Source organism: Poecilia reticulata, linkage group LG19 (genome assembly GCF_000633615.1).
Source record: "Poecilia reticulata strain Guanapo linkage group LG19, Guppy_female_1.0+MT, whole genome shotgun sequence".
Lineage (NCBI taxonomy): Eukaryota > Metazoa > Chordata > Actinopteri > Cyprinodontiformes > Poeciliidae > Poecilia > Poecilia reticulata.
The window spans coordinates 4,647,236-4,660,768 of NC_024349.1; the positions used below are offsets into that span (position 1 = coordinate 4,647,236).

General features: G+C 40.4%; 1 protein-coding gene across 1 annotated transcript in view; it reads right to left on the reverse strand.

Annotated features, from left to right (window-relative positions):
* Positions 1-5,565: 5,565 nt before the first annotated feature.
* Positions 5,566-13,533, reverse strand: part of nrn1la (neuritin 1-like a) — a 54,140-nt gene continuing 46,172 nt past the window's right edge. Inside the window, exon 3 of the mRNA XM_008436540.2 lies at positions 5,566-6,458. Coding sequence (XP_008434762.1) covers positions 6,161-6,458 — 298 coding nt within the window. The 3' untranslated portion in view covers positions 5,566-6,160. The remainder of the gene's footprint in view (positions 6,459-13,533) is intronic.

Here is a 13,533-nt window from a genome sequence, read left to right on the forward strand (position 1 = left end):
ACAAACCACGCTCTTTTTATGTCCATTAACGAGCTCCTCCTTTAGGATATTTGATCACTCTTCTGCTCAGAAATGGGTTTATTTTAGGGTTCATGCAGGGGAAACAACCGACTTAATCCAGCGCTGACATTTCTGAAAAGATGAGTGACCAAAACTGACAATAAAAAACACAATGTGCGACTTCCTGAGAGAGTCCAGAGGCCACAGATGAATGGATGAATGTGTTCATCTGATCCTGCATGTCTAATTTTAAATCTGTGTGGATTTGTGAAAAATGTCATTACATTTAAACTCATGTTTTCATATCTTGCTTTGGATCCATTGTTGTGCGGCATCTTGTTGAATCTCTCTGAAAAAGGAATGACTCAAATAAATCCTGAAAATTAATTTGACAGCCATGTTGTGTGTTTTATCTGGTGTTCAGATGAGGCTTCCTGTTGTGTCTGTTTTTAACCGTCAGCGTCTCCAGCTACTGCCTGACACCAGCGTCACTCTTCACCTAATGCAGAAACTGAACACATACAAAGTTTTAACTTAATTGGACAAATTCCTCTAGGTGGAAAACATTTTTATCAGTAAGTTTGTCTAGATGGATGGACAGACGGACGGACAGCTTAGCTTACCGTCTTCTCTGTTGTAATTTGCTGTTTGCACTTTATTCAAGTTCAACAAGGAAACAAACCAATCTTGAGTTTTTTGAGTTTGTAAAATAGTGCATCACTGAGAAGGTTTCCAGAAATAAAGGAGGTCTGTCAGTTTCGTCACTTTGATATTGATTTGGGACTCAGGAGAGCAAAACTATAGAAGCTGTCATTGTTAAAACAAAATGAAAAGTACAAAATGAGCAAACGAGCTCCAACACTGAGAAGCTGAACCCAGAAATAGCTCAACGTCCCAAAATTACCCAGAATGTGAAGCAATTATTGTGGTTTTTACAGGTTTGACTTTAGTTTCCTCAGATCTTCCAAACATCCATTCACAGCGATATGAAACACAGGTGTGTTTACTAAGAAGGAAACTTTTACGTTTTTACATATTTTTAGATATCGGTCATTAAAATCAAGGCTACTAGCTTGTGCCAAAATACACAACTTTAATGAAAGAGACTTAAAAATTATGATTATTATCCATCTTCAGTAAGAAGTGCAGTTTTATTTATTAATGAAATTAGGGAATGCACATATAAATACTATCTTAAAACAATAATGTTTTTAATTATGTTTTTCCTCATGAATTTTCTTTACTTTGTAAAAATGATAATGGCAGCAACTGCATTTCCATTACAAACAAGTTAAAAACAGCATAAAAACCATCCAAGTGCCAAAATGTTTTTTATCAAAAATAAAGACATTTTTTAAAATTTGTGTGTTTCAATTAAGCAAATTTATTTTCAAAATGTCAAATTACACAAACTTATGGTCAATGGAAACACAGCTACTGCAAAGTGAAATATTCCTGCTGGTTTTTCACCAGGATTTAGTTTAATTTAACATAAAAACACGACGGGCTGCTGATAGACCTGAACATTTGTGTGTAAATATTTCCTGTAATGTGTTTTTATATTGACTTTAATGAAATATTTCAACCTCACTCTGCAATGCACTAATTTGGAAGCTATTCCTGCTCTGGAAACTTCTTTTTATTCTGAATGTAAACCCATCCATCCATCCATTTTCTTACACCCTTGTCCCTTAGTGGGGTCAGGAGGGTTGCTGGTGCCCATCGCCAGCCAGCGTACCGGGCGAGAGGCGGGGTCACCCTGGACAGGTCGCCAGTCTGTCGCAGGGCAACACAGAGACACACAGAGACACACAACCACACACACACTCACACCTAGGGGCAATTTGGAGAGGCCAATTAACCTGACAGTCATGTTTTTGGACTGTGGGAGGAAACTGGAGTACCTGGAGAAAACCCACCATGCACAGGGAGAACATGCAAACTCCATGCAGAAAGACCGGGAATCGAACCCAGAACCTTCTTGCTGCAAGGCAACAGCTCTACCAACTGCACCACTGTGCAGCCCTGAATGCAAATCATTTTTAAAATTGTGTTTCCAGGTTGTTAGATCGGAAAACTGATTTAATTGGATTAAAACTGTTAGTGGAAAACTTTTTTTCTACTGATTTAAGCTTATTTTTAGAAGCTTAGATGATCTGAGCAAAAGAACATATTTGTTTTCCTCACTTGCGAAAGTGTTGCAGAGTGAAGCAATAACCAGCTTCATGTGTAGTGGAGTCCAAATGTCCGCAGTCATAACTCAGATTACATCTCCCCCCTGATGGGACAGTGACTGATGCACTAATGCGATGTAGAGTCTCCAACGGAGCGCTGGAAAATAATTTCTCCCTCTCTTCTGGCCAACGATGTTACCGAGAACTGCTGCAAAGCAAAATCAGATCTTTTCCCAAAGAACACATCATCTCATAACAGACTTCATGAGTTTTCTCTTACAGCAGAAAATCTCATCGGAGCGAGTCGTATTCCCACAAAACACCTCTGGTTTATGATGATTAAGATCACAGCTCAGTCCACCCAGATCCATACAAACACACTCAGCCCGATTCGCAGAGTTTAGCCTCACATATATGATTTACACACATTTAGCCTGCAGTTACAACATCTTATCTGAGCTCTCAAATTGCTTTTCCTTGGCGAGTCGGCCACTCAGGCCTCTAATTGCTAATTCTGTCAGTTTAATTAAAGTTCAAAAATACAGGAGCCTCTTTAGACCAGCCGAGCATATCTGTGGGTGAAGTCCCTCATGAGGGGAAAAAATGGAAATGAAATCTGTGGGCTGCCTCCAGTTTCTTTCTGCTTTAGTCTTGAATTTGCCCTCAGTGTTTTGCTGCTCGGTGTTTTAAAATCCGGGTCAAAATGTGAAAGTTGTGGGGTTCTGTTCCTCCTGAGCTTCTGTGGGACATGAAAAGAAAAGCTCGCAGCATTTTTCTGTTAAATAAAACCCTTTTCGGCATTTTTAACAAACTTGCCACTGGCAAGGTAGATGACTTCTCTAGATTTCTTTGCTTAATCGTAATTTATTTATTTCCACTTTTGCCATAAGTTCTTCTTCTTTTTCTTTTTCTATACGTCTTTGTATAACTCTTTAAAGTCATCCCGGCTTTGATTATTTGTCTAGAGAGGAAAGTAAACCTACAACCTAAAGCCCCAGGTGTAAAACCCACTTGCTGAAAGCGAGAAGAGTGGATTGAATCTTCAAATAAGCTGAACGCTGTTTGCTTTCCAAATGTGCTCATCTCTCTGTCTTCCTCTAATCTGAAAGTATTTCTGATCCTCAGAATAAGCTTGCAGGGCCCAGATCTCCCTCCTGAAGCAGAAAATTCACCCGGCATGTGAGCAAGTTGAGGTTCTGACCGGAGAACATACGCAGGGCTGCAGTGCAGAGAAACGTTCCAGGATATTCTACCATCGCTAAATAAAGAAAAGGAAAAAAAAGCAGCTGCAGCGAGCTTCAACTTTAGTACAAATAGTTCCCTGCAAAAGTTTACAAACCCTTCACCTTTTTCTTTTTGTTTATTTTATTTTATTTATTGATTTTACAGTTTTTTACTTTACATCTCCAAACCTAGTTCAAGGGTCTGCAACCTCTACAATCCAAAAAGCCATTTCTGCCCTCAGTTCACCAACAAAGCGCAGCTTAGAGCCATAAAAAACACAGTTTGATTTCTTTTTTAAAGTTTTACAATAAAATAAGAAAACATAACACTTTTGGGAAAAAAGATGGGATAATTATATTTATGGAAAACGATCTAAAAACATACTATTTGTACTGCTTAGTCATACTGCTGTGGAAATTTTATGCAATTAACTCCATAAAAAACGGCAAAAACCTGATTTTGTTTTCATATCCATGTTTAAAAATCATTACAATGGACTTTCTGTAGCTGAAGTTGGAGAATGCAAATTTTATTTTTTTTTAATTGTTTTTTTACATATTTGTTAAAACTATCATTAGGTTATGACAGTAAATAACACGGATAATATGTGAAAAAAATGATCTCCTCTACCTTTTCCCAGTTCTCCCAGTGCAAACTGCAGAAAGCACCACTTAGTCAGAAACAACCAATCAGAGATCGGAGGCGGGTCTTAGCGCCTTCAATCACTCTCAAGCTAAATGGAAGACGGTAGATAAACAGTTTTCCTGTCATGGTAAGTTGTTTTTCACCAATGACACACTGAGCAGCATTGATTGGCAGCGCTAAGCCCCGCCTCCTGACTCCGATTGGTTGTGTTTGGTGCATTTCTTCAGTAGCAGATTATCTATCATGCCATGTTGTCAGGACAAGGTGACAGTTTTAGCAAATATGTAATAAACTTTTTTTCTTCTTACAAAGGTTACATACTACAGCTTTAACCAACCATAAATAATTTATAAAAATATAAGAGACACTTTTAGAAATGGTTGCAACTTCCGGTTTTAGGAGCTTAAATACCAAACGCCTTTTGTTTACATTTCATTCAAATTTAGATGCAGGCAGGAATCCATCTTTGGATTCAACCTGAATTTTTCTGTTGAACTCCAAACACACAAAAAATCTTGAGCATATCTGACATATTCAGCTCAGGAAGTTAAAGTTACTTTACATGCTATTGGTTGGTTGGCGTTTCCAAAGCAACCAATCCAGAAGCACATTTATCTTCCTGGCCGCTGATTGGCTGAATCCTGAAGATTCACAGACGTTATCTTCTGTTTTGTTGCTCAGAAAGCTTCAGCTCTGCACATTGACAAATATCTATTTATATTTGCACTCAGATCTGTTTAAAACACAGTTTGAAAATAACCAAACACACTGAATTAAATACTTTTATTTTATCGGTCTGACCATAATTGTTGCTTTTGTTCGCCGTAAGAATAAAATCATAATAATTAACAGAAATAAAAGCTTGAAAGCATCAGACTGAGTGAAATCTTTACATCCTCTGTTGATTCTCATCCCACAGTGTTGAGTTTTTGTCCTGCTTCGCTTTATTTTCAGGAAACATTGAGTTTCTTTCCATTGCTATGCAGATGACTCCCTGGTTTATCTCCTTCTTGAAAAGATAATTTCTCTGTAGACTCAAATGTTCAAATCCCTTGATGACAAAATTAATTGGAACTTTTTACGTCAAATCCTAAACTTGAACGGAAACTTGTTTTAATTCAGCCAAAACAAAGCAAATTCTACCATTCCAGCTTTTTTATACTAAATAATTAATTAAAAATGACAACAAACTCTCAGATCTTAACTTTCTTTGCCTACTACTCTCCAGTTTGCATCATTCGCTGTTGTTCTTTTCTGACAGCTGCTGATACTGACCCAGGTTCTGGTTCTGCTGGAGGTTTCATCCTGTTGAGTTTTTCCACTCCACTGTCGCCACATGCATGCTCAGCTTGAGAAACTGCTGTAAAATCAATCACAATGTAGACAAATTTAAAAGTTGAGCACATTTTGAACCAGAAGTTTTACCATCTGCCCTTCAAACTGTATATTTTTAAATTATTTTTGTACGTTTGTGCAGAAATTGTTTCCTGTTCCAAAATCAGAAAGTTCGTGCCACCAATTGTTTATTTCAAATAACCAACTTTTTATTTAAACTGTGGTTGGACACACATATTTGCTCTCACTTGTTTTAAACTTTGGTGAAAAACAGCGATCTTCAATGCAATCAGTTTTCGGAGCTCAGAAAATAAACTTTTAAAGACAGAAACACAAATTTCTCCTAAAATCTCGACAAGTGAATGCATCATAAATCCTGACAGTATTGCTTGTGACTTGTTGTTACATTTTCTGTGACCACAGTTAGGAACCTGAAGTCCTCCTGGAATCATCACATGCAAACCTATGACTGCATTTCGAAAGTGTGAGGACGTAAAGACAGACACGTGGCTCCGCTGCGCGTCTCTAAAACTGTGTTTGCAGAAGTACAGAGCAAATTTCCAACAGAAACACTCATTAAACGGCAGAGAATATTCATGAAACGGAACCGAAGTTCAGAAATGCGTTATCAAAAGGACCGTGAGGCCATCTCAGCATGCAATTAGAAATATGCAACCCCTGGCAGAGCAGAGGAAGAAGCAGAGGAAAGTCTATGGACTTGGGGAAAGAGAATATTACACAAAGTTTGATCTATTTACACTAGTCACATTTCTTCAGGGTGGCTATATCCAAAGGAGCAGCAGTAGGAGAGGAGCCAGTAGCAGCAGAGGGCGGAGGCAGGCTGCCGGATGATCCGCGCGTCCTCTTAGAGACTCCTGGTTGATCTCCTCCTGGTTCAGGGAGCCGTGGGGGGAGATGGAGTCCGCCGGGTGGCTGTTCCGGTTGGAGCACATGTCGTAAAGGTTTCCAGAGAACTGCATCTTCTTGGATTCCTGGCGAAGAGACTCCCAAACGGCTGCCGCTTCCTCCGGACAGCCAGCCATCGCCACGTTGGCGCAGTCATGAAACTCATCCCAAGACCTGCAGACAGGAAGCAGACGAACGTCAAAGGTGAATTTCATCTGGTATTCATCACTGAGATGTCAAAGATTTTACATCTCCGTTTGGACAAAGCAATATGTCTCTTAGTGAACAACGGCATAGAAAGACAAGCTATGCATTGTTTCTGTTCGATTAATCAAGTTCAACTTTTTTGTTCTTTTCGATTATTTAGCATTTCATCCATCCATTTTCTTACACCCTTGTCCCTCAGTGGGGTCGGGAGGGTTGCTGGTGCCTCTCCAGCTAACGTTTTGGGCGAGAGGCGGGGTCACCCTGGACAGGTCGCCAGTCTGTCGCAGGGCAACACAGAGACACACAGGACACACAACCATGCACACACACACTCATACCTAGGGGCAATTTGGAGAGGCCAATTAACCTGACAGTCATGTTTTTGGACTGTGGGAGGAAACCGGAGTACCTGGAGAAAACCCACCATGCACAGGGAGAACATGGAGACTCCATGCAGAAAGACCGGGGCCGGGAATCGAACCCAGAACCTTCTTGCTGCAAGGCAACAGCTCTACCAACTGCGCCACTGTGCAGCCGGGCTGCACAGTGTCCAGGGTGTACCCCGCCTCTCGCCCGAAACGTTAGCTGGAGATGGGCACCAGCAACCCTCCTGACCCCATTAAGGGACAAGGGTGCAAGAAAATGGATGGATGGATGGATTATTTAGCATTACCTCAGTTATCTGTCTTAGTTTAATGTCAAAACCATGAGTGAAACATTTTTGGATGGAACAGGCGCGGAGCTATAGAGGGGGCTGGGGGAACATTGTAGTGACTTTCTCCAGCTTTCAGATCATGCAGCAGGGATTGTGGAAGCAAAGGGGCGTAGATTACAACAGGCCAACAGGAAAAATGTTGGCTGATTTTTTATTACCATTCCAACCTTTTGTCATGATGTCCGATTAATAACATTTAATATTCTATGTTTTACATTATTTAGAATTACCACGATAATCTGTTTTTTGACAAAATAATAGTTTTGGGAGAACATTGCAGTGACTTTCTCCAGCTCTCAGATCATGCAGTATCGAACCTAAACCAGAGAATCAGGCTGAGGGAGCTAATACGAACCAAACTTTTTGGTTCATATTCTGACTCTGTTGAAATAAAACAAATGTTGTTTCTGTATGAGAGAGCAATCTGACAAAATCTGCACTGACTCTTGCTGTTATCTCTGTGTTTACTTATCTTCAAAACCCAAACAAAAAATAGAGAAGTGAGACTTTTTACAGGAAAATGCAGGAGCTAATCAAACAGCTTATGATTCGTTTAGACGTGGAGAACAAAAGATTATATTTTCTGTTCTGCTGACCTCAAAGCTTCACATCTGCAGCTGGAATATCTGACTTTAATTGGCTGCTAATTCTTGCCCTCATCATGAAAGTGTTGGATAAAGTGTCTCTGAGGAGAGTTAACAAGCAGAGCGGGAACGCAGAAACAATCTGTCACAAGGAAATTATTTAGCACTACAAAAGCTTTAAGTTGGGCTTTGATTAACAGAAACAACACACATCAGTTTCCGATCATAAGAAATCCACTCAAGCATGATTTACACACAAACAAAATGAATGAAATACAGAAGAAAAGGTGAGTTTTGACTGTAATTCCAGGTTCTGAATGGAAAAAGGAGTTTGGAAAGTGAAGCAGATAATTTAATGTTTAGGCAAAAAGCTTTGACATGTGGTCATAAAACTTAGTACAGATGTTCCCAGGGGCTTACTTTAAAAATATATATGTATAGGTTTGAGACTTTATTATGGCATATTTATACTGAATGAAGAATTGACTCAAATTCTTATTACCTCTAAATGCCAAAATGCTTCCTGTTGATTTTTATTCCACAGTAATTCAAGTGGATTAAACTGAGGAGTAAATTTCACCTGCAGCACTTTGATTTATCACCTCAACCCAGAATGAAGCTGAAAATGAATCCATAGCTGAAGTGAAGAGCAGGAACCAAAATCTTTGAGCGGCTCCACTTTGAGCTGGACATCTGTGTGTGATCAAACGGCACACAAACATTTACCTCTGACAGACTTTACCTCACATCTGTTCTCCCTACCGTCATCCCTTTTTAAGCTCACATACCTGCGCCTCTGCACAAGCATCTTTACAAAATTTAACAGCCTGAGCGCTCCCGATGCGGCTGCATGGTGGCTTTTATCCAAGACTTAGACACTCCTGAGGTCCGGCTCCTGCTGCAGCTGGAGGGCAACTGTTTACCCGAGCCGAGCGAGGAGGCATCTGGCTTTAGTCTGTGCAGCCATCAGGGTGCAGACAGAGTGTTTGCAGGGGGGGGAATGTGCTGGAATCCCATTCAGTAGGGGATATTTTTTCCTGCCTGCGGGTCTGAGATGTTTCCTCAGACGGACACAGGTGGTGCAGAGACAGCAGAAACTCAGTGAGGACACTGACAGACAAGCAGCTGCTTTCACAGTAATAAAACCTCCTGAGAGAACGTCTGTTCCACTGCGAACGTCCTGCTGCTGCTGCTGCTGCTGCTGACATCCAAAAAACGCTCAAAGTCTCAGCTCACTTCTGCTGGAGTGTTTTTAGATCACCTCCAGCTTTTGCAGCTCGGTGTCACAGCGCAGCATTAAAATATGTTACACATCCAGATACACTGTGCTGTAATGACGTGGTGGGGACAGAGAAGAAGAATCAGAAAACAGAATGTTCTGCTCTGCAGAGACGATCTGAACCCTGACAGTCATGTGGGACGGATAAACCGCAGCGCAGCTTCTCAGCCTTAACAGCCAGAATCTGACAGTTTTACCTGAAGTTTACGACAAAACTGACTCTGGTGCGACATTTTTCCTGATATGGACCAGTTGCTCGTTTCAAGCTACAACAAGGTGCTAAAAAGTTTCTTTTGGCTCTGATGGATAAAAAATATTTTTATACAAATGTTAGAGAAACCGGGCTGCACAGTGGCGCAGTTGGTAGAGCTGTTGCCTTGCAGCAAGAAGGTTCTGGGTTCGATTCTCGGCCTGGGGTCCGAGTACCCAGAGAACATATATGGAGTCTCCATGTTCTCCCTGTGCATGGTGGGTTTTCTCCAGGTACTCCGGTTTCCTCCCACAGTCCAAAAACATGACTGTCAGGTTAATTGGCCTCTCTAAATTGTCCCTAGGTGTGAGTGAGTGTGTGTGAGCATGGTTGTGTGTCCTGTGTATCTCTGTGTTGCCCTGCGACAGACTGGCAACCTGTCCAGGTGACCCCGCCTCTCACCCGGAACGTTAGCTGGAGAGGCAGCAGCACCTCCTGACCCCACTGAGGGACAAGGGTGCAAGAAAATGGATGGATGGATGTTAGAGAAACCACAAACATTAATTTGTCTTTCTGAAACATCAACTGACACACATGTTGCCATGCACTGCTGCTCAGCTGGCTGAAAGAAGGCTGGGACAGTATTAGCTTGGTAAGAATAAAACTGAATGCAGCATTTTTGCATGCCTCTGAGGTCATGGAAACTGGAGAAATTAAGTTGTTCTCTCTCCTTTTAGTCCGGTAGATTTTGTTTGATTGGGATCAACATTTGTTCCGTTTCCAATCTGTTCCCCTCTTCACCAGAGGGGGCGCTGCACCAAGAACCACTAACAACAGGGAAGCCTCTCAAAAAGACTTTTCATATTAAAACAATAAAAGACCTGAAATATTTCAGTTGGTGAATGAATCTAAAATATATGACAGTTTAATTTTTATGATTACATTATGGAAAATAATTAACTTTATCACAACATGATAATTTATTTAGAAGGACCTGCATTTTAAATGATGTGGCAGAGACATTAATTTTTATAAAGACCAAGCTATGTGTGTACAATGTCAAACTTTCATAAATCGTTTTTATTGACATAAAAACTATTTTTTGTGTGTGAATGAAAGGCCAAAATGGATAAAGACTGTTTGTTTTGGGGATGCCAATAATTGTGGCATTTGTGGTTATAACAATTATTCTTATTGAAAAATGTTAAATAAACTCAAAAAGCTTTGAGTTTATCTCAATTTGTGCAATGAAAGATTCATTTATTTTAAGGTTTTTAACACCTTTTCCCCAGGGGAGCCAAGAGGTGGGGGTTGCTGTAATTCAGTTTTTTATATATACTCACCACAGAAACCACATAAAGTGGAGTAATTATTCCACTCAAGGTTGATGAATTAAGGAAAACAAAAAAAAAAAAGAGATAAAACAACCTTTGGGCCCCAGAGCGCAGCGTGAATTGAGAGAGGAGGAGGGATGAAAAGAACGCAGCTATTCTTGGTAAAGAGTTTGACAAAGCTTTCATGTTGAAACCAACACTTCAGCTGCTGTGGCCTTCGTAGAGGTAACAGGGTTGTCATACTTTAACGTAAAACACTAAATTCTCTATTTTTTGCGATTCAAGCAAAACACCTGATCTACATTTTCCACTGAAGCACTAAAAGTTTAGGTTTTAAATGTCTCTACATGCAGATAGAAGCCCTGCAGATTCATAATCAGTTTTTTTATATTATTATTGGGGAGTTGCTTTAGACTAAAAGCTGCCAAAAAAACACCTTTATGTCTAAATAAATCGATGCGATAAGTAGTGATGGATGCTGAACTTTCAAATGTTTTGGCCTCTTTATCTGGCGGCAGCTCCGGTTTAAACTGTTGCATCCCCGAAGAGTTGTGAACCTGAAAGGGACTTTAAACTGCGGCAGGAATTGAAATGGAGAGCAGCGCGGCGAGGAGCAACAAAAGCATGAATGGCCTTATCGAAATCTGCAGAGAATAGCAACATAAAAGCAAGTAGAGGTGCAGCAGAGGGAGAAGACGCAGTAAAAGGAAACTCAACCTTGTATGGGAGGTTTTCTGATTGCGCCCAGACTTCTGCCTTTATTTGTGTGACCGTAGCCAAGGAAACAAAAGTTACATTTCCACCTCTTCGCCTGTTAATACTTTACAAATACTTTGACTGAAAGGTTATTAGTTGTCTCCATTTGGCATCCTGACATTTTAATAAGAAATTTTTAAGACTTTTTATTGTAGCTACTACATCAAATTGTTTCTGAGCATTCTTTGATGAACTGCATAGTTCTTATAAGATGATTTGACATTTATTCGTCAACAGCTTAAAAGCGCCTCAGTGATCAGAAGGTCATTTGGATTCCAGGATTGATCATTCGCAGATTTTAATGACAGGGGTGAAGATATTCACTTGGCTTTATGTCAGGAACAGCACAAGGCTGTTTTATATCATTTTTGTCCAACAAATTTCACTGCATGCTGCTGGTAAATTATCCTTGAATGCTTGTTTGTAATGGAGTCCCACAGGGCTGAGTGCTTGGACCACTTCTCTTTATATTTTCATGCTAGTGATGCTCAGTTATATGTATCCAAACTGAAAGCAGCAACATCCCATCTTAAAACTCATCTTCTTTCCCAGGCTTTTCACACCAAGTGAGATTTTAAATGTTTTATTGCTATTTATTTATCTGATTCTCCTTTAGTTGCTCTTAATTTTTGTAATTATTTAGCTATTTTATGTTTTGCTTATCTGTTTTTGTATATTTTTTTATGTTTTTCTTGTCTGTACAGCATTTTGATGCTCTGTGGTTTTTTAAAGTACTTTATAAATAAATCTGGATTGCATTTAAAGACTTTTCGAACCAAAGCCTGAGGAATCCACTGGACAAAAGGTAATGTTTTTTCACAGTTGCTGCCTGTATGTTGTGTTTATGATTTTATTTTCATGTTTTCATGATGTAAAACACTTTGAACTGCCTTGTTGATAGACTGAGAATCCGTAATCAAACTGATTTGGACCAAAAAAGCGACCTCAACTGAACTCTGGTCGGTTCGAATGCAAGCAGAGCAGAGACCGCTCCGACAGCAGGAAGTGGACTAAAGCACAGGGCATTCTGGGTAAAAACAACAAAAACAAACGCTCCTCAAATTAACCGGGCTTTCTAGGCAAACTGGGATTTGATTAAAGCAGAGAAGATTTGACTTAGGGTAAGTTAGATCTGAATAGCTGAATAGTTGAGGCGGATCCAAACCAACAGAAAACAACAACTGTAGTTATTTTGCATAATGTCTGAAGCCATGCCGTTTATAACAGCAGGATAATAGATCGGGTAAAACCTGGAAGGTAGAAGAATGCAGGAAACATAAAGTGGTTTCTATTCTTTCCTTTTAAAGTTCCTCCTTAGGATTCAGCGAAAGGTTACTGTTTAATTCTGCCGCATCTTTTTTCCCCCTCAGTATGTTTAGTCTGAAATATTTCCCTTTCACCTCAGCAGATCGACGGTGAACGATTGCAGCTGCATAATGCCTATTGTGAGCATAAGGAATAAAAGCAGCGCTGCACTCCTGGGACGACTCTGACAATGAAGCAGCCTTGGCCTAGATGCAAATCACAGCCTCTTATTCACTGAGCTTTTTGTGCACGAGCACCAAGAAAATGGATGGAGCGTGAGCAACGTTTGTGGATCTTTAGTGTGGAGCTACCTTCTCATTAGGTGGCTCTGGTAGAAGTGCTAAAGCTGAGAGGAAAGAAGACGGGATGAGAAAGAAGCATGGAGGGGTGGAAGAGAAAAAGAGAGAAAGTAAGACAAGGACAGAGTGTGTATGCAGACATGAGAATTTACTGCTTGTGTGTTGCACGCCTGCACATTAGGCAACTCACACTGAGGTGGCTGGGCTGCAGGATTAGTTTAATTGGTACCTCAAGGAATAGAGGAGACTTAACAACAGTGGAGTGGTAGCAGGACGCGGCTGCAGGGCCATGGTGACACAGACACAGTTACACAAGTTGTTATTGTGAGGAAAGTGTCTTTAACCAGCGCTGTACTCCCAGCTTTAATCAGGTGTCACCATTAAACCGAGCGCCGCTTCTAAAGTGGTGACAGTAAGAGAGTTTTTACAGCTCACTGATCCACGCAGAGATAATTCAGGGATTAAACCGAAGGAGCTTCTTCATGTCCACAACAAGCGGGAGTTTTTCCTGATTTCAGAACCTCGTCATGCATGAAGCGTGATGTGACATGTGTCACAATAACCACCTTCAGTAATAATA